The 24,155-nt window shown below is 32.7% G+C and overlaps 1 protein-coding gene across 2 annotated transcripts in view; it reads right to left on the bottom strand.

The window, feature by feature from the left end:
* The window catches only part of LOC149788863 (vacuolar protein sorting-associated protein 11 homolog), an 80,166-nt gene that overhangs the window by 18,602 nt on the left and 37,409 nt on the right, over positions 1-24,155 (bottom strand). For both annotated transcript variants that reach the window (XR_016424269.1, XM_089974978.1), the window contains exons 17-22: positions 19,514-19,614; positions 17,681-17,767; positions 14,789-14,839; positions 11,802-11,890; positions 10,797-10,871; positions 5,767-5,858 (exon numbers count right to left, since the gene is read on the bottom strand). Coding sequence is in view for 1 of the 2 variants with exons in the window: in XM_089974978.1 (XP_089831104.1) it covers positions 5,767-5,858; positions 10,797-10,871; positions 11,802-11,890; positions 14,789-14,839; positions 17,681-17,767; positions 19,514-19,614 (495 nt within the window). In the remaining variant the exon portion in view is untranslated. The remainder of the gene's footprint in view (positions 1-5,766; positions 5,859-10,796; positions 10,872-11,801; positions 11,891-14,788; positions 14,840-17,680; positions 17,768-19,513; positions 19,615-24,155) is intronic.

The following is a 24,155-nucleotide window of genomic DNA, read 5'->3' as shown; positions in this document are numbered from 1 at the left end:
CAGTTATATCAATCAGTATAGCTATAATCATACATAACAGTTATATCAATCAGTATAGCTATAATCATACATAACAGTTATATCAATCAGTATAGCTATAATCATATTTAACAGTTGTATCAATCAGTATAGTTATAATCATACATAAAAATTGTATCAGTCAGTATAGCTATAATCATACATAACAGTTATATCAATCAGTATAGCTATAATCATACATAACAGTTATATCAATCAGTATAGCGATAATCATACATAACAGTTATATCAATCAGTATAGCTATAATCATACATAACAGTTATATCAATCAGAATAGCTATAATCATACATAACAGTTATATTAATCAGTATAGCCATAATCAATAATAACAGTTATATCAATCAGTATAGTTATAATCATACATAACAGTTATATTAATCAGTATAGCTATAATCATACATAACAGTTATAATAATCAGTATAGCTATGATCATACATAACAGTTATAATAATCAGTACAGCTATAATCATACATAACAGTTATATCAATCAGTATAGCTATGATCATACATAACAGTTATATTAATCAGTATAGCTATAATCATACATAACAGTTATATTAATCAGTATAGCTATAATCATACATAACAGTTGTATCAATCAGTATAGATATAATCATACATAACAGTTATATCAATCAGTATAGCTATAATCATACATAACAGTTATATTAATCAGTATAGTTATAATCATACATAACAGTTATATCAATCAGTATAGCTATAATCATACATAACAGTTATATCAATCAGTATAGCTATAATCATATATAACAGCTGTATCAATCAGTATAGTTATAATCATACATAACAGTTGTATCAATCAGTATAGCTATAATCATACATAACAGTTATATTAATCAGTATAGCTATAATCATGCATAACAGTTATATTAATCAGTATAGCTATAATCATACAAGTTATATTAATCAGTATAGCTATAATCATACAAGTTATATTAATCAGTATAGCTATAATCATACATAACAGTTATATCAATCAGTATAGCTATAATCATACATAACAGTTATATTAATCAGTATAGCTATAATCATATATAACAGTTATATTAATCAGTATAGCTATAATCAATAATAACAGTTATATCAATCAGTATAGCTATAATCATACATAACAGTTATATCAATCAGTATAGCTATAATCATATATAACAGTTATATTAATCAGTATAGCTATAATCAATAATAACAGTTATATCAATCAGTATAGCTATAATCATACATAACAGTTATATCAATCAGTATAGCTATAATCATACATAACAGTTATATCAATCAGTATAGCTATAGTCATATATAACAGTTGTATCAATCAGTATAGTTATAATCATACATAACAGTTATATCAATCAGTATAGCTATAATCATATATAACAGTTGTATCAATCAGTATAGCTATAATCATACATAACAGTTATATCAATCAGTATAGCTATAATCATACATAACAGTTATATCAATCGGTATAGCTATAATCATACATAACAGTTATATCAATCAGTATAGCTATAATCATATATAACAGTTATATTAATCAGTATAACTATAATCAATAATAACAGTTATATCAATCAGTATAGTTATAATCATACATAACAGTTATATTAATCAGTATAGCTATAATCATACATAACAGTTATATTAATCAGTATAGCTATAATCATACATAACAGTTATATTAATCAGTATAGCTATAATCATACAAGTTATATTAATCAGTATAGCTATAATCATACATAACAGTATACTAATCAGTATAGCTATAATCATACATAACAGTTATATTAATCAGTATAGCTATAATCATACATAACAGTTATATCAATCAGTATAGCTATAATCATACATAACAGTTATATCAATCAGTATAGCTATAATCATATATAACAGTTATATTAATCAGTATAGCTATAATCATACATAACAGTTATATCAATCAGTATAGCTATAATCATACATAACAGTTATATCAATCAGTATAGCTATAATCATACATAACAGTTATATCAATCAGTATAGCTATAATCATACATAACAGTTATATCAATCAGTATAGCTATAATCATACATAACAGTTATATTAATCAGTATAGCTATAATCATACATAACAGTTATATTAATCAGTATAGCTATAATCATACATAACAGTTATATTAATCAGTATAGCTATAATCATACATAACAGTTATATTAATCAGTATAGCTATAATCATACATAACAGTTATATCAATCAGTATAGCTATAATCATACATAACAGTTAAATCAATCAGTATAGCTATAATCATACATAACAGTTATATCAATCAGTATAGCTATAATCATATATAACAGTTATATTAATCAGTATAGCTATAATCAATAATAACAGTTATATCAATCAGTATAGCTATAATCATACATAACAGTTATATCAATCAGTATAGCTATAATCATACATAACAGTTATATCAATCAGTATAGCTATAATCATACATAACAGTTATATCAATCAGTATAGCTATAATCATACATAACAGTTATATCAATCAGTATAGCTATAATCATACATAACAGTTATATTAATCAGTATAGCTATAATCATACATAACAGTTATATTAATCAGTATAGCTATAATCATACATAACAGTTATATTAATCAGTATAGCTATAATCATACATAACAGTTATATTAATCAGTATAGCTATAATCATACATAACAGTTATATCAATCAGTATAGCTATAATCATACATAACAGTTAAATCAATCAGTATAGCTATAATCATACATAACAGTTATATTAATCAGTATAGCTATAATCATACATAACAGTTATAATAATCAGTATAGTTATAATCATATATAACAGCTATAATAATCAGTATAGCTATAATCATACATAACAGTTGTATTAATCAGTATAGCTATAATCATACATAACAGTTCAACAAAACAAATGTGACTGAACATTGACAGCTATGTGACGTTTTTCAATTCATAATTCCAAATATACATCATATAGGCTATTAATCACAAGTACAAAGCAACTACTGTGTACAAGTCAATGTATGTAGTTGGAATGCAAATGTATAAAAGTGACTGTGATTACAGTGGGCATGTTTTCCACTTTTCTATTTCTGTGAACCTAACAATATAAAAAGCATAAATTTTAGCAATAACTATTTCTGAGGTTATACCTCTGTACATAAATTGGAATATTTCATATTTATCCAAACAAAAAATAAAACAAAAAAAACAACAAACAAAGAAAAACCCAAGGAACACAAAGCTGTGTCCACTGTACCTAGTCAAGATATACTTTCCTCATGCTATTCTGTCTCATGATGGCATAGAGGTCAATTCCAACTCATACCGCACTGAACACATTTAAACTGTTCATTATTTGATTTGAGGATTTTTTAATTTTAATTTTAAATTAATCACAGTGGTCCTTGGTTTTCTTGGAATAATTTTGTTATGCTGTATCAATACATCAATCTATTATTAACATATACAGCCTTGTGGAAACCGATTCTGAATATGCTGTCATTTATATTTTCTTAACTGATTTATTTTTGGTATTTCAAATGGTACCATCAAGATGGTGAATTTTATTTGTCATATCTTGGTGTGCTCTACAGTAAAACTTTAAAAACATTTAAACTGTAATTAACTATGGTTGGATAAAAATTGGTAGCTTACAGGGAGTTTAGAAAAGAATTATTGGTAAAAAAAACAGGCAGTACAGAAAAGAATTATTGACAGCATAAAGACAGTATAGAGAAGAATTATTGACAGTATAAAGACAGTACAGAAAAGAATTATTGACAGTATAAAGACAGTATAGAGAAGAATTATTGACAGTATAAAGACAATATAGAGAAGAATTGACAGCATAAAGACAGTAAAGAGAAGAATTATTGACAGTATAAAGACAGTATAGAGAAGAATTATTGACAGTATAAAGACAGTACAGAAAAGAATTATTGACAGTATAAAGACAGTACAGAAAAGAATTATTGACAGCATAAAGACAGTATAGAGAAGAATTATTGACAGTATAAAGACAGTACAGAAAAGGATTATTGGTAGTACAAAGACAGTACAGAAAAGAATTATTTACAGCACAAAGACAGTATAGAGAAGAATTATTGACAGTATAAAGACAGTATAGAGAAGAATTATTGGTAGTATAAAGACAGTATAGAAAAGAATTATTGACAGCATAAAGACAGTATAGAGAAGAATTATTGACAGTATAAAGACAGTATAGAAAATAATTATTGGTAGTATAAAGACAGTACAGAAAAGAATTATTTACAGCATAAAGACAGTACAGAGAAGAATTATTGACAGTATAAAGACAGTACAGAAAAGAATTATTTACAGCATAAAGACAGTACAGAGAAGAATTATTTACAGCATAAAGACAGTATAGAGAAGAATTATTTACAGTATAAAGACAGTACAGAAAAGAATTATTTACAGCATAAAGACAGTACAGAGAAGAATTATTTACAGCATAAAGACAGTATAGAAAAGAATTATTGGTAGTATAAAGACAGTATAGAAAAGAATTATTTGTAGTATAAAGGCAGTACAGAAAAGAATTATTTGTAGTATAAAGACAGTATAGAAAAGAATTATTTTTTAGTATAAAGGCAGTACAGAAATGAATTATTTACAGCATAAAGACAGTATAGAAAAGAATTATTGACAGTATAAAGACAGTATAGAAAAGAATTATTGGTAGTATAAAGACAGTATAGAAAAGAATTATTTACAGCATAAAGACAGTATAGAAAAGAATTATTGACAGCATAAAGACAGTATAGAAAAGAATTATTGACAGCATAAAGACAGTATAGAGAAGAATTATTGACAGTATAAAGACAGTATAGAGAAGAATTATTGACAGCATAAAGACAGTATAGAAAATAATTATTGGTAGTATAAAGACAGGACAGAAAAGAATTATTTGTAGTATAAAGACAGTATAGAGAAGAATTATTGGTATTATAAAGTCAGAACAGAAAAAAGTATTGGTAGTCTAAAGACAGTACAGAAAATATTTATTGTTATTATAAAGACATAACAGAAAAATATTATTGGCAGTCCAAAACCAAGACAGAAAAGAATTACTGGTAGTATATTTGCAGTAGAAGAAAGAATTCTTTCATCTTTTGGAAGGTCAACATGTTTCACCTGGGATGGCTGCCTCATGGTGTTCTTGGGAAAGGTACTTAGTTCCCATTTCTTCGGCCTGATGTAGCCACATTGCCATTAACATACAAAAATTAGGTCTTTCCCATCTTGAAGCCCCATTAACATACCATCCAATGAGTTTTCTTTCCTGCACATATTTTTTCCAATGTGGGGATTAAAGTCATTCTTGATTATTCTCACTACATTCAATAAATCAAACACTATACATTTGTTATAAAATTCTCAGTTGTGACCATTTTGAATGATGACAACAGAAATCACGATTATGATGCTGATGCATATGATTTTAATGACAAAGTATGGTAATGATGATACCATTGTTTGATGATAAGGTATGAAGATGAAGATGATGTATGATGATAATATGAAAATGTGATGATGATAATGTCACAAAAATTTGAAAATATAAAATTACAAAGAAAACAATTCTAGTACATATATGCAATGTAAATTTATGCTTACATGAATGACTTTGCGAATTTTTGTTAAAGGATACTGGAGAGGACCTCCATGAGTTGAGGTTTACAGCTTTCTTCCTTCTTGGCAAAATATGATAAGGCCTGAACCCATAGCTGGGGGTCCTGTTGTCTGTAAATATATATGAATAATCAGTCAAACTGTCTGCTATAAAATATAAGATAGAGCATAAACTCATACTTTGGTCTTATTGCTTGAAAGTATATACAAATTTTCAGGTTACAACCACTACACATCTGCAACGTAACATATAAAATAAGAATAGGACCTAAGCTGGCGGTCCTGTTGCAAACTGTATACAGATAATTAGGTCACAACCTACAGCTAGGGATCTTGTTGCAAATTGTATACATATAATCAGGTCACAACCTACAGCTAGGGATCCTGTTGCAAACTGTATACGTATAATCAGGTCACAACCTACAGCTAGGGATCCTGTTGCAAACTGTATACATATAATCAGGTCACAACCTACAGCTAGGGATCCTGTTGCAAATTACACAGATAGTCAAGTCACCAGTACACTATCTGTCATGTAAAAGTGCATTTAATAACACAGCCCACAGCTAGTGGTCCTGTTGCAAACAGTATATAAATAACTATATCACAACCTACAGCTAGGAATCCTGTTGCAAACTGTATACGTATAATCAGGTCACAACCTACAGCTAATGATCCTGTTGCAAACTGTATACATATAATCAGGTCACAACCTACAGCTAGGGATCCTGTTGCAAATTACACAGATAGTCAAGTCACCAGTACACTATCTGTCATGTAAAAGTGCATTTAATAACACAGCCCACAGCTAGTGGTCCTGTTGCAAACAGTACATAAATAACTATATCACAACCTACAGCTAGGGATCCGGATGCAAACTGTATAAGTATAATCAGGTCACAACCTACAGCTAGGGATCCTGTTGCAAATTACACAGACAGTCAAGTCACCAGTACACTATCTGTCATGTAAAAGTGCATTTAATAACACAGCCCACAGCTAGTGGTCCTGTTGCAAACAGTACATAAATAACTATATCACAACCTACGGCTAGGGATCCTGTTGCAAACTGTATACGTATAATCAGGTCACAACCTACAGCTAGGGATCCTGTTGCAAATTACACAGATAGTCAAGTCACCAGTACACTATCTGTCATGTAAAAGTTCATTTAATAACACAGCCCACAGCTAGTGGTCCTGTTGCAAACAGTATATAAATAATTATATCACAACCTACAGCTAGGGATCCTGTTGCAAACTGTATACATATAATCAGGTCACAACCTACAGCTAGGGATCCTGTTGCAAATTACACAGACAGTCAAGTCACCAGTACACTATCTGTCATGTAAAAGTGCATTTAATAACACAGCCCACAGCTAGTGGTCCTGTTGCAAACAGTATATAAATAACTATATCACAACCTACAGCTAGGGATCCTGTTGCAAACTATACGTATAATCAGGTCACAACCTACAGCTAGGGATCCTGTTGCAAATTACACAGATAGTCAAGTCACCAGTACACTATCTGTCATGTAAAAGGGCATTTAATAACACAGCCCACAGCTAGTGGTCCTGTTGCAAACAGTATATAAATAACTATATCACAACCTACAGATAGGGATCCTGTTGCAAACTGTATACGTATAATCAGGTCACAACCTACAGCTAGGGATCCTGTTGCAAATTACACAGATAGTCAAGTCACCAGTACACTATCTGTCATGTAAAAGTGCATTTAATAACACAGCCCATAGCTAGTGGTCCTGTTGCAAACAGTATATAAATAACTATATCACAACCTACAGCTAGGGATCCTGTTGCAAACTGTATACGTACAAACAGGTCACAACCTACAGCTAGGGGTCCTGTTGCAAATTACACAGACAGTCAAGTCACCAGTACACTATCTGTCATGTAAAAGTGCATTTAATAACACAGCCCACAGCAAGTGGTCCTGTTGCAAACAGTACATAAATAACTATATCACAACCTACAGATAGGGATCCTGTTGCAAACTGTATACATATAATCAGGTCACAACCTACAGCTAGGGATCCTGTTGCAAATTACACAGATAGTCAAGTCACCAGTACACTATCTGTCATGTAAAAGTGCATTTAATAACACAGCCCATAGCTAGTGGTCCTGTTGCAAACAGTATATAAATAACTATATCACAACCTACAGCTAGGGATCCTGTTGCAAACTGTATACGTACAAACAGGTCACAACCTACAGCTAGGGGTCCTGTTGCAAATTACACAGACAGTCAAGTCACCAGTACACTATCTGTCATGTAAAAGTGCATTTAATAACACAGCCCACAGCAAGTGGTCCTGTTGCAAACAGTACATAAATAACTATATCACAACCTACAGCTAGGGATCCTGTTGCAAACTGTATACGTATAATCAGGTCACAACCTACAGCTAGGGATCCTGTTGCAAATTACACAGATAGTCAAGTCACCAGTACACTATCTGTCATGTAAAAGTTCATTTAATAACACAGCCCACAGCTAGTGGTCCTGTTGCAAACAGTTCATAAATAACTATATCACAACCTACAGCTAGGGATCCTGTTGCAAACTGTATACGTATAATCAGGTCACAACCTACAGCTAGGGATCCTGTTGCAAATTACACAGACAGGCAAGTCACCAGTACACTATCTGTCATGTAAAAGTGCATTTAATAACACAGCCCACAGCTAGTGGTCCTGTTGCAAACAGTATATAAATAACTATATCACAACCTACAGCTAGGGATCCTGTTGCAAACTATACGTATAATCAGGTCACAACCTACAGCTAGGGATCCTGTTGCAAATTACACAGATAGTCAAGTCACCAGTACACTATCTGTCATGTAAAAGTGCATTTAATAACACAGCCCACAGCTAGTGGTCCTGTTGCAAACAGTACATAAATAACTATATCACAACCTACAGCTAGGGATCCTGTTGCAAACTGTATACGTATAATCAGGTCACAACCTACAGCTAGGGATCCTGTTGCAAATTACACAGACAGGCAAGTCACCAGTACACTATCTGTCATGTAAAAGTGCATTTAATAACACAGCCCACAGCTAGTGGTCCTGTTGCAAACAGTATATAAATAACTATATCACAACCTACAGCTAGGGATCCTGTTGCAAACTGTATACATATAATCAGGTCACAACCTACAGCTAGGGATCCTGTTACAAACTACACAGATAGTTAAGTCACCAGTACACTATCTGTCATGTAAAAGTGCATTTAAAATGTTTGCCCACAATTTTCATAAAGAAACTTGACACAGAAACTTAAATAAGGAGTTCAGAAAACATATTTAAAGTTAAGTATTCTGCAAGAATGATTGTGCATTTTCCCTCAACAGTGAAGAGATACTACTATACATTGTTTGGTTGAAATATGATGTTACTTGCCATCTTTTCCACCATCTGATGTACTGAGTCTTGTCCAAAAATGACTGCAAAGGCATGGCATTTATCCAATGTCAGTACCGTGCATATTCCATTTACAATGTGCAAGCCAGGTGGCTCAGCCAGTAAAGTATAGGATTCATAAGACAAGGATCATAGGTTCTATACTTTTCCTGGCCAGCATGATATAGCCAATTTTGTGTTAAAAGTGAAAACAAAAGCAAAAATATCAACAAAAGAAAAAAGAAATGAGGTACTTTTTAACTAAAGAATTAGGATCTGACACACAAGTGTTTCTGTGATTTAGACAAACCAGTGATCTAGTTCTGCTTTTACTACATAAAATTATATCAAAAAAGAAAATTAGGTATTCCCAAAAAGGCAAACTCCAGTGATAGGTGTGAAGCATAATCCTGGATATAGTGTCAAGCATGTTCAAATATTCTCGTAAGGCACATAAAGTAGGTAGGTAGTACAATTCTGGGCATACAATGCTGAGTACATTTAGGTATCCTAATAACAACACAGAAAACAAACATGAAACAACAGTTTATATAAACTGCACTCTTTTAAAAAGACCTCCTCAGCTAAAACTTCATCATGGGATGAATCTCCGAGCAAATGAGTTGAACATCAGTTGCCTGTTACAATATACAAGGGGGTGCATCAGGCATCTAACAACATCACAGTGGGCCTCGTACATCACATCAGGCCTCTAACAACATCACATATGGACCTCTTGCAACATCACACTGGGCCTTGTACATCACATCAGGCCTCTTACAACAAAACATTAGGTATTTTAAAACATCACATTGGGTTTTGAACATCACGTCGGATCTCTTACAGCACACACTGACCTCTTAAAATATCACATATGGGCATTTTACAACATCACACTGGGCATTTTACAACATCACATTGGGCCCTGTACATCACATCAGGCCTCTTACAACCTGACATCAGGCCTCTTAAATCACATGAAATGAAGACACATGTAGCCACTTGGTCAATGATTTCCGCACAGTGTAAACAAATACATGGAACTGTTTGCGTTATGGTAATATCACAAGCTTCCAGACACATGGAATAAAAACCCTGGAAAGATCATGATATAAGCTAAGGTTTTGATTTCAATACCAACAGTGAAGAGAAAAACACAAAAGCCAAACTATGATAGAGGGTGCAGTTCTAGAAATTCTAACTTCAGTCAACTAGTTTAACATGGTCAATATATAAAACCATTCAATATTGGTCTGTGCTGGCCAATACTTGCTGAGAATTATGACCTCTCATACAAGACATGCTTTTCTTCAAATTTCTTCCTTTCCAATATTAATATTGCATTACTCAACTTCAAATTTCTTCCCTTGCAGCACACATGTAAGAAATTATGCCATAAATACCATATATGCATGCAAGAAAATTAACCCTAACCTGATGCCACATAATGTAGTAGCAGATTAGCTACTCCTAACAAGCTACAGTGATCTAGAACTGCTGGCAATTTATGCCATTGCAGATCGGGGGCTGTGCAAACTGCAGTTGGACATATAAATCAGTATATATGATACATGTGTAAATTATGAATGTTTCAACACAAGATTAACTTACCCAAACTTCTTGCAAGTTTCAATAACATGTACATTCTCGTTATGTTCCATGTGGTACCGTAAGATTTGTTGGTATCTGAAATAAATTATATATAACTTAAATACAAATTGGGTGAATGTATATACATTAACAAAAGTGAAGAAATACAACTCAAAGGTAATAAGACATCTGTGTCACTTATGTTTATGTAATAATTGCACTCATTTAAAACACTATAAAGACACATTGTCTACCTGAATGGTACTATACATAATATATAGTGTTTAATACAAAATGTATACATACACTCAATATTTATACATCTTTACACCCTAATAATACTTGCCAAGTAAATAATAATACTTTTAGTGCCTTTCAATGTTTGGCAAATTTTGTACATGCTGTATGTTACCATCACAAAGTCTGTACTAATTAATGACATCATAGCCTTATTCCTAAAACGTATTTCCTTAATTTGGCTTCCTTGCTTTATCGCAAAATGTATATGCTTGTGAATAGTTGGTGTAAAATGTTTAATGGATAATATTTACCCTATCATGTATTACTTCTTGCACATCTAGCCCTCAATAACAAGAAAAATATTCATCTAAGATGCCTCGCAAGAGCAAAATTCAGTTAGAAAAAAGAAGAATATTCCAACTTGCAACAAAAAATAACTTTGGATCACTCAAACTGAGAATAGGCACAACAGTGGAAGATATTTGTGGGGCAGCTTTAAGGAGAAGCAGTAGTAACTTTTGAAACTAATCAATTACGAAGCCTGGTGACAATCCCTCTATCTAGGAAGGGGGGACCACTCTTGTTTCATATCTTCGTAAACAAATTATATTTCAGCATTTGAAATGCTAAAACAGGCCCAAAGACATTGGTAATGCTTTTTATTTGCTTTGCAGGCCTGTATTTGCAAGGCAGTGTGTGTGTGTGTGTGTGTGTGTGTGTGTGTGTGTGTGTGTGTGTGTGTGTGTGTGTGTGTGTGTGTATATATAAATAGATGGTGGTACTCACAACTGAGCCTTTTCGTATAAGAAGAGTATGCCGGCCTTAAAGTTGTTCATCTGGCACAACACTAAGGCTTGATCCAGGTCATAGTTTGCCTATAAATCAAACACGTATAAATATGTACATATCAATGCTGTATATACAGATTGCCCATAAATCAAACATATATAAACATGTACATATCAATGTTGTGTATACAGATTGCCTATAAAACCAACACGTATAAACATTATGTACATATCAATGTTGTGTATATAGATTGCCTATAAATCCAACACATATGAACATTATGTACATATCAATGTTGTGTATACAGATTGCCTATAAATCAAACACGTATAAACATTATGTACATATCAATGTTGTGTATACAGATTGCCTATAAATCCAACACATATAAACATTATGTACATATCAATGTTGTGTATACAGATTGCCTATAAATCCAACACATATAAACATTATGTACATATCAATGTTGTGTATACAGATTGCCTATAAATCCAACACATATAAACATTACGTACCTATCAATGTTGTGTATATAGATTGCCTATAAATCCAACACATATAAACATTATGTACATATCAATGTTGTGTATACAGATTGCCTATAAATCCAACACATATAAACATTACGTACCTATCAATGTTGTGTATATAGATTGCCTATAAATCAAACACGTATAAACATTATGTACATATCAATGTTGTGTATACAGATTGCCTATAAATCCAACACATATAAACATTATGTACATATCAATGTTGTGTATACAGATTGCCTATAAATCCAACACATATAAACATTACGTACCTATCAATGTTGTGTATATAGATTGCCTATAAATCCAACACATATAAACATTATGTACATATCAATGTTGTGTATACAGACTGCCTATAAATCAAACACGTATGAACATTATGTACATATCAATGTTGTGTATACAGATTGCCTATAAATCCAACATATATAAATATTATGTACATATCAATGTTGTGTATACAGATTGCCTATAAATTCAACACATATAAACATTATGTACGTATCAATGTTGTGTATGCAGATTGCCTATAAATCAAACACGTATACACATATAAAGATTAGGTACATTTCAATGTTGTGTATACAGATTGCCTATAAATCCAACACATATAAACATTACATACCTATCAATGTTGTCTATACAGATTGCCTATAAATCCAACACATATGAACATTATGTACATATCAATGTTGTGTATGCAGATTGCCTATAAATCCAACACATATGAACATTATGTACATATCAATGTTGTGTATACAGATTGCCTATAAATCAAACACGTATAAACATTATGTACATATCAATGTTGTGTATACAGATTGCCAATAAATCCAACACATATAAATATTATGTACATATCAATGTTGTGTATACAGATTGCCTATAAATCCAACACATATAAACATTACGTACCTATCAATGTTGTGTATACAGATTGCCTATAAATCCAACACATACAAACATTATGTACATATCAATGTTGTGTATACAGACTGCCTATAAATCAAACACGTATGAACATTATGTATGAATCAATGTTGTGTATGCAGATTGCCTATAAATCAAACACTTATAAACATTATGTACATATCAATGTTGTATATACAGACTGCCTATAAATTCAACACATATAAAGATTAGGTACATATCAATGTTGTGTATACAGACTGCCTATAAATCCAACACGTATAAACATTATGTACATATCAATGTTGTGTATACAGATTGCCTATAAATCAAACATGTATAAACATTATGTACATATCAATGTTGTGTATACAGATTGCCTATAAATCCAACATCTATAAACATTATGTACATATCAATGCTGTGAATGCAGAGCATTAGAACCCAGTTACTGTTAGCTTTAAAAATACAACAACACAGAACAAGATAAAAAGTTCAGATTGTACAAATAGTGTAATCCCTACTGAATTTACATTTCATTCCTGTAATACTACTAAATGCCTTGAACTATTTGTCCCATTTCACTTTTACAGCAGGTAGAGAAGATGATGTATCAGTAATCAGGCAACGATAATTAGTAAGTTGCAGGTCCAGTTTAAGAGTTTAGTAATCAGAAAAAATATTTGTTAAATTGTTAAGTCCTGATATCCAGACTGATCAACTTTTTTCCAAATGATAACAAACTTCCAAGCAAAAATTCAAACAGAGGGCCATTTGTTCCAAGCATGAAAATTGTAATATGAAATGTGTCTAATTTTTTATTGTAGCTTATTTTATATATTTAGAATAACAAAATCATGTTGGTAAGTATGATGTTGATGCTGATTTTGATGTATTTATTTACTGACTGATTGTTTGATTTATAATTCTAAACATACAGTGCAGGTTGTCAAGAATAACCTGTCTGATCATTCAGACGAATTTATTGCTTATGCCGCAACAATGCTTGTATCAGAGCCTAAACAAATAAAACACAGTGGGTTTTGCTTATGCCTCAACATTGCTTGCATCAGGGCCTTAGACCACTCACAACATTGGGTATTGCTTATATCTAAACATTGCTTGCATCAGGGATTAGACCACTCACAACATTGGTATTGCTTATGCCTCAACAACAGTTGCATCAGGGATTAGACCACTCACAACACTGGGTATTGCTTATATCTAAACATTGCTTGCATCAGGGATTAGACCACTCGCAACATTGGTATTACTTATTCCTCAACAACAGTTGCATCAGGGATTAGACCACTCACAACATTTGGTATCGCTTATGCCTCAACAATGCTTGTATCAGGGCCTAGACCAAACAAAATATTGCTGAGAGAATCTTAATTATCTTGCGTGCATGCATTTTATCTATTCTCACAAGGACAAGGACATAATATCTGTTCTAATGAAAATCAAATAGATAGTCCATTCTTGACAAGCGTTAATATAAGCTGCCAAATGTTTGAAAGAAAAAAAATGACTTACATCTGGATTCTGCAACAAATCCAGAGTTCTCCTTTGTTTCTCATTCTTGGCCTGCAATATTGAATACAGAGTAATAGATGTCCATCTTCTAAGATTAGTACTATGTATTGCATTTTAAAATCATACGATATGAATCACTATAAAGGTGTCACATTCACCGTATGTTAAAAATCACAAAATTCATCATGTGTTAATTTACAAATAGGCGCTGTGTATTGCCTCTGATATAATATGACATGAATCACTATACAGAGATCACATTTACTGTATGTTAGAAATCTCAATATTAACCTTATGATCTTGTGATAATTTACATATTAGGACTGTTTATTGCCACTAATGTCAGGATAAGTAATTATCAACAAATATATTCCACAGTATGTTTCCTAATTTTTACTATCCACCATATCTGGAATATATCTGTAACTGACAATACAATATTGTATTGAATTAAATAAAGAACATCATTACAATGATGGAAAATTGAATCTGGTTGACTGATTAGACCAGACAAGACTCCCTAAGAAAGAACAAGAGTGAATCCCCACTGCAACACACAACATTATAACATGAATTCAGATTTAGCATGAACACACTGACCGAAAACTGAATCTGGTTGACTGATTAGACCAGACAAGACTTCCTAAGAAACAACAAGAGTGAAACCCCACTGCAACACACAACACTATAACATGAATTCAGCATTGACACTGTGGCTCTAGGACTTTTACAACAACCAATTTATGGTTGAAGTATTACAAAGCTTTAGTGCCAGAAAAAAACCCACAAGAATGTTAGTTTTCCAGCAAGCTTTGTTATATTCCTAATATGTATGACTGTACAGTACACACATACATGTTTGTTACCTTTGTACAGTGATGTCACATACAATGTATGTCCTCTGCAGTCATACTACAATACATCACCAACTGTATGTGACCTCTGTACAGTGATACTGCAGTATATCACTGACTGCATGTGATCTCTGTACAGTGATACCAATGACTGTATGTGATCTCAATAGTGATATTGTGACAGATCACAATGACTATTTTGTGAGGTATGAACAGTGATATTGAGATGTTACATACAGCAAGTCACCTCTGTACAATGACACTGTGATAAATTGCTTAACAGTGTATTGTGATATATTATGAAAACTGTATGCAAGTTATCACAATAATTACCTTGTGCTAATATCTATGTGATCAGCCTAATATAACCCAACATTATTACCATTCAGTCACATCTCTCTGCATTTTCTCTTCAATAATTTTGATTTATTATTATTAAGTCTAAAACAATATGACAACACTTGCTAAAATGTTTATACATTATGACAAAAAGCTGACTATGGCATGAATGTCCAGTCCACCACAAAATTATTTGATAATAAAGACATTTATTTAGCTAGAAAAGAAAAGAAACTAGAAAACACTCAGGTTCATCTAACATGTGGACGTATGTAAACGCAAAAATACACAAAGATGCCAAGATGACGATGGTGCCAAGATTCTGTCATGGCAAACTTTAAAAAGTGTCGATTCATTTTTGAGAACAAAAGATCTTCACTGACAGACAAGTGTCAAACTATTTCACAAAGTCACTTCATTAGTTTTATAGAGAATTGTGTGTGTCATAAAACGTGTGGTGATTCAATATAGAGAGCATCAAGAAACAGAAGCATAATACAATATTGTGTGCATCATGTAAGCCATAAGAATTCAAGAGAATGAGCAACAACATAAAAAAACATTTGGAAGATAAAGTCATCCAAGTAAACATACTATATAATAAAATGTGCAAAGTAAAGATTTTAAAATCTGTACAAGTTTTATAATATAAAACCTTTGAAATATCATAAAATTTGCCATCTTTCAATTCAAAGGAATTATGTTAAGTTTTGAGTTTAATCTAAGAACTGTAAAGGGATAATCAAAGTGTTTGTCCAGTGGCTTTGTCTATTCAATAAATAGTATATATATATATATATATATATATATATATATATATATATATATATATATATATTTGCAGCAACATTCAAAGGTCAGGAAACATTTTTTATTTCATGCAAACTTTAAAGGCAGAAAGCAGCTATATCTTTTAATGAGCTTTCCATAACTTCATGTATTATTGGTGGTGAGTAGGAAACAGTCAATCCATGACTGACAATGTTACACTTTGGGCAGGAATCAGTCAACCCATGACTGACAATGTTATACTGTAGGCAGGAAACAGTCAACCCATGACTGACAGTGTTACACTATGGGCAGGGAACAGTCAACCCATGACTGACAATGTTACACTTTGGGCAGGAAACGGTCAACCCATGACTGACAATGTTACACTTTGGGCAGGAAACAGTCAACCCATGACTGACAATGTTACACTTTGGACAGGAAACAGTAAACCCATGACTGACAATGTTACACTTTGGACAGGAAACAGTAAATCCATGACTGACTATGTTACACTTTGGACAGGAAACAGTCAAACCATGACTGACACTGTTACACTCTGGGCAGGAAACGGTCAACCCATGACTGACAATGTTACACTTTGGGCAGGAAACGGTCAACCCATGACTGACAGTGTTACACTATGGGCAGGGAACAGTCAACCAATGACTGACAATGTTACACTCTAGGCAGGAAACAGTCAACCCATGACTGACAATGTTACACTTTGGGCAGGAAACTGTCAAATTAAGAATGTGAAAATGTTGTTGAGCAGAAGACAGTCAACCTAAGATGGCAACAATGTTATAAAAAAAAGACTGTTACTAAAATATGTTACAAATGGTTGCTATAAAAAAATTAAATATGCTGCAGTAGTTTTGTGTCCTCCAAGTAAAAGACTTACTAATCCTCCTAATAAAATGGAATTTACCTCTATATCTCCACCTTCATGTACAATATCATGTAGATACAGTTCAAGCAGTGTGTTGTATAGCAGACTGGGGGAATTAGGCTTTGTCTGAAATGAAGATCAATATAGTATATTGGATCAGTGCTATTCACAGAAGCAGATTTTAGGGACTGACAATACACAGACTGGTATAAAGAAACTGCCAGAGCCATTGCAGCCTTAAAACTATTTCACAGTGACCTACTTAGATATGACTGATTTACTCTTGTTGAAATTCATCCATATCCCAATTTTCCTGTGTAAGTGAAATAGTGTCAAATCTACTGAGGGTATAAGAAACAGATCGCTAAAAATTCAGAAGACACTTATGCATGAAAATTAGTTTCAGTGACCTATATTTGATATGGCTCAGTTACTATCTTTGAGACACCTACTTATAGAGAAAGAGCCCAGATTGGCCAAGCCAAAATTTAAACCCATGCAGACAGCAGGGAGATGTCAGTAAGGCAAGTTCCTCAGACCACTTAGACAAACAGGGTCCCTCATGAGCATATGAAAATTCAATAAAAGTCACTCAAGCACACAAAAAAAGGTCACACTGTCCTTCCTTGGTATGGTTAAGTTACTTTTATCAATATGTATCAGAATGCCAATTTTCACACGTGTGTGAATTATGGTCCAAAATAGTGAGGATTTAACAAATAAGCAGCTGAAAATACATAAGTCATTTAAGAATGCATATCAGGTTACAGTGGCCTAATTTTGTTATGGCCAAGTTACTTTCAGCGAAATATATCTACATGTCAATTTTCATAAGTGTAGGTGAAATAGGGTCCTACACATTGAGAGAGAAATGAACAAAGAGCTGAAAATACAAAAGTTACTCAAGCAAAGCATATCAGATCACTGCAATCTAATTTGGTATGGTAGAGTTACTCAAGCAATGCATATTAGATCACTGCAACCGAGTTTGGTATGATAGAATTACTTTCATCCAGGATATCTACGTCTAGGTTTCCAAAATAAGAGTCCAAGATATTATGAAAAAAACAAAAGATACCTAGGTGTGCAAATTGGATCATAACCTAGTTATAGCATACTTCAACCTGAGATATTCATACATACCAGTTTCATAAGTGTATATGAAATTAGAGTCAGAGATACTGACAGGGCAAATAAATATTGTTCGGGTATCAAATAAACAAATAGATGAACACACAAAAAACAGGCAAAAGTTATATCTCTCCCAACTTTTCTTGTTGAGTTGATAACAAATTTTTTTACCTCTGATTTATGGATTCAGCATCATATAGTCTCACATGAAAATATTTTGCACAATGTCAACAACAGTTCATTATGACATCACATTATGTGCACAGCAATCAGTTACAATGACCAACATGCATATATTGCTATGTGCAAAGTCAGCAGAGTGCAATTTTATAAATAGCCCAACTTTAATTTGTTTTTCAGTGCATGACTATTATCTAACCCAAACAGACCAGGGAACCAAAAATTATTTAGGAAAGTAACTGGGCGCAATACTGAATTCAGATTAAATATTCACCTCCAATATTTTATCTTCAGGTTCATACCCAAATAACTGACTTGAACCAAGATACTTTTTTCAACAGACTAATAATGATTATCCATAAAGAGTAAAGGCTCCTTTTTAAAAAAATACCACACATTAATGATACCACATTAATTGAGGGAAACTAAATTGTCCATTCCAAGTATCTAAATGAAATGAATTAGCTCATGACACGTATATCATCACTGGAAAATAGCAAAATGTATCAAAATACATGCTTTGAAATAATAATAATATACAACTGTTATCATCTGCCATACCTTTATCATATATTCCAGGAATTCTGTTAGTTTTGCCGAATTGTTCACAAAAATATGAATAAATTCTTCTGCTGAAGCCTTCTGGATTCTAGGCACACTACCTACAATCAAGTGAGAAAACTCTTTAAATTCTCCTGTACATATAGGTACTAAAACTCCTGTACATAGAGGTACTAGAACTCCTGTACATAGAGGTACTAAAACTCCTGTACATATAGGTACTAAAACTCTTGTACATATAGGTACTAAAACTCCTGTACATATAGTTACTAAAACTCCTGTACATAGAAGTACTAAAACTCCTGTACATATAGGTACTAAAACTCTTGTACATATAGGTACTAAAACTCCTGTACATATAGGTACTAAAACTCCTGTACATAGAGGTACTAAAACTCCTGTACATAGAGGTACTATAACTCCCATACATAGAGGTACTAAAACTCCTGTACATAGAGGTACTAAAACTCCTGAACACTCAGGTACTAAAACTCCTGTTCACTGAGGTACTAAAACTCCTGTTCATATGGGTACTAAAACTCCTGCATATATAGGTACTAAAACTCCTATACATATGGGTACTAAAACTCCTGTACATATAGATACTAAAACTCCTGTACATATAGGTACTAAAACTCCTGTACATAGAGGTACTAAAACTCCTGTACATATAGATACTAAAACTCCTGTACATAGAGGTACTAAAACTCCTGAACACTAAGGTACTAAAACTCCTGTACATAGAGGTACTAAAACTCCTGAACACTAAGGTACTAAAACTCCTGTACATTGAGGTACTAAAACTCCTGCACATAGAGGTACTAAAACTTACCAAGAGACCCTAAAAGGGACTGATGCTCTACTGGCTGAAAAGGATTTCAAGAAATTCATGACCATTTCTTCATTTTTAATTGCTAAGTGTTGAAACCATCTCAGGCACTGATATTCTTCAGCAAAGAAAGATTTTAAAATTATTTGCTTAGTGAACACACTGTCTGTCAAATTTGCAACAAAACATCATTTATTACCAATCAGACATCATTTATGACCAGTAAGACACCATTTAAGACCAATCAGACATCATTTAGGACCAATAAGACACCATTTAAGACCAATCAGACATCATTTAGGACCAATAAGACACCATTTATGACCAATCAGACATCATTTAGGACCAATAAGACCATTTATGACCAATCAGACATCATTTAGGACCAATAAGACACCATTTAGGACCAATCAGACATCATTTAGGACCAATCAGACACCATTTAGGACCAATCAGATACCATTTAGGACCAATAAGACTCCATTGAGGACCAAAACGACATCATTTCGGACAAATAGGACATCATTTAGAACTGATAAGACATAATTTAGGACTAACAGGATATCATTTAGGACTGACCAGACATCATTTTGAATCAACAAGACATCATTCAGGACCAATAAGACATTATTTAGGACCAACAATACATCATTCAGGACCAATAAGACATTATTTAGGACCAACAAGACATCATTTAGATGCAATAAGACATCCATCAGGACCAATAAGACATCATTTAGATGCAATAAGACATCCATCAGGACCAATAAGACATCATTTAGGACCATCAAGACATCGATCAAGACCAACAAGACATCATTTAGGACCAACAATACATCATTTAGGACCAAAAATACATCATTTAGGACCATCAAGACATCATTTAGGACCAACAATACATCATTTAGGACCAAAAAGACATCATTTACGACCATCAAGACATCATTTAGGACCAACAATACATCATTTAGGATAAAAAAGACATCATTTACAACCATCAAGACATCATTTACAACCAACAAGACATCATTTAGGACCAATAAGACATCTTTTAGGACCAATAAGACATCATTTAGGATCAACAAGACATCATTTAGGACCAACAAGACATCTTTTAGGACCAATAAGACATCATTTAGGACCATCAAGACATCAATCAGGACCAACAAGACATCATTTACAACCAACAAGATGTCTTTTATGACCAACAAGACATCATTTAGGACCAATAAGGCATCATTCAGGACCAATGAGATATCATAAGAAGTCTAATGGAAGAAAAACCATGTTGACATGACTTTCCAATTTTGAATGATAACAAGATTTTCAAGATGGTGGTCATATTTAATATTAGATTGGTGCCATTTCATTCAAAACAAGTAGACATCATAAAAAGCCTTCAGTGGGAATCCCATGCTGATATGGTTATTCAATCAGGAGTAGCAATAACAAGATTTTCATGATGGCCATTGTGGTGGCCATACTGGATGTCCAAGCAGTATGATTTCATTAATGCCAAACCAGACAAAGCAAAAAGGTATTCAGTAAAAGAAAAGACATGTTGATACAACCATCCATTGCAAGGAGTAGCAAAAACCATGATGGCTATCGTCACAGACATACTGGACATTGTAATGTCATTTGGCAGAAGCCCCATGACAACATCACTTTTCATTCAGGAAGAGTAAAGAAAACAAGATTTTCAGGATGTCATTTGGCAGAAGCCCCATGACAACATCACTTTTCATTCAGAAAGAGTAAAGAATACAAGATTTTCAGGATGTCATTTGGCAGAAGCCCCATGACAACATCACTTTTCATTCAGGAAGAGTAAAGAATACAAGATTTTCAGGATGACTGTTCTGCCAGTCATACTTAACATTAGATCAAAACCACTTTCATTTATTACCAACCAGACATAATAAAGTCTTTACTATGACCAACTAGATATTACAAAGTCTTTTAGTGAAAACCTCATGTTGATATGACCATCTAGACATTATAATGTCTATTAGTGAAAACCCCATGCTCATATGACCAACTAGACATTATAAAGTCTATTATTGAAACCCCATGTTGATATGACCAACCAGACATTATAAAGTCTTTTAGTGAAAACCCCATGTTGATATGACCAACTAGACATTATAAAGTCTTTTAGTGAAAACACCATGTTGATACGACCAACTAAACATTATAAAGTCTTTTAGTGAAAACACCATGTTGACATGACAAACTAGACATTATAAAGTCTTTTAGTGAAAACCCCATGCTGATAGGACAAACTAGTCATTATAAAGTCTTTTAGTGAAAACCCCATGCTCATATGACCAACTAGACATTATAAAGTCTATTACTGAAACCCCATGTTGATATGACCAACCAGACATTATAAAGTCTTTTAGTGAAAACCCCATGTTGATATGACCAACTAGACATTATAAAGTCTTTTAGTGAAAACCCCATGTTGATACGACCAACTAAACATTATAAAGTCTTTTAGTGAAAACACCATGTTGATATGACAAACTAGTCATTATAAAGTCTTTTAGTGAAAACCCCATGTTGATACGACCAACTAAACATTATAAAGTCTTTTAGTGAAAACCCCATGTTGACATGACAAACTAGTCATTATAAAGTCTTTTAGTGAAAACACCATGTTGATATGACCAACTAGACATTATAAAGTCTTTTAGTGAAAACCCCATGTTGATACGACCAACTAAACATTATAAAGTCTTTTAGTGAAAACACCATGTTGATATGACCAACTAGACATTATAAAGTCTTTTAGTGAAAACCCCATGTTGATACGACCAACTAAACATTATAAAGTCTTTTAGTGAAAACCCCATGTTGACATGACAAACTAGTCATTATAAAGTCTTTTAGTGAAAACACCATGTTGATATGACCAACTAGACATTATAAAGTCTTTTAGTGAAAACCCCATGTTGACATGACAAACTAGTCATTATAAAGTCTTTTAGTGAAAACACCATGTTGATATGACCAACTAGACATTATAAAGTCTTTTAGTGAAAACCCCATGTTGATACGACCAACTAAACATTATAAAGTCTTTTAGTGAAAACACCATGTTGATACGACCAACTAGACATTATAAAGTCTTTTAGTGAAAACACCATGTTGATATGACAAACCAGACATTATAAAGTCTTTTAGTGAAAACCCCATGTTGACACGACAAACTAGACATTATAAAGTCTTTTAGTGAAAACCCCATGCTGATAGGACAAACTAGTCATTATAAAGTCTTTTAGTGAAAACCCCATGCTGATATGACAAACTAGACATTATAAAGTCTTTTAGTGAAAACCCCATGTTGATATGACCAACCAGACATTATAAAGTCTTTTAGTGAAAACCCCATGCTGATATGACAAACTAGTCATTATAAAGTCTTTTAGTGAAAACCCCATGTTGACATGACAAACTAGTCATTATAAAGTCTTTTAGGGAAAACCCCATGTTGACATGACAAACTAGTCATTATAAAGTCTTTTAGTGAAAACCCCATGTTGACATGACAAACTAGACATTATAAAGTCTTTTAGTGAAAACCCCATGTTGACATGACAAACTAGTCATTATAAAGTCTTTTAGTGAAAACCCCATGTTGACATGACAAACTAGACATTATAAAGTCTTTTAGTGAAAAATCCATGTTGATATGACCAACCAGACATTATAAAGTCTTTTAGTGAAAACCCCATGTTGATATGACCAACTAGACATTATAAAGTCTTTTAGTGAAAACCCCATGTTGATATGACCAACTAGACATTA

The sequence above is a fragment of the Sinohyriopsis cumingii genome, chromosome 11 (assembly GCF_028554795.1).
Source record: "Sinohyriopsis cumingii isolate HCF-2022 chromosome 11, ASM2855479v2, whole genome shotgun sequence".
In the NCBI taxonomy this organism is placed as follows: Eukaryota; Metazoa; Mollusca; class Bivalvia; order Unionida; family Unionidae; genus Sinohyriopsis; species Sinohyriopsis cumingii.
This window is presented reverse-complemented; position numbering and strand designations above follow the sequence as displayed.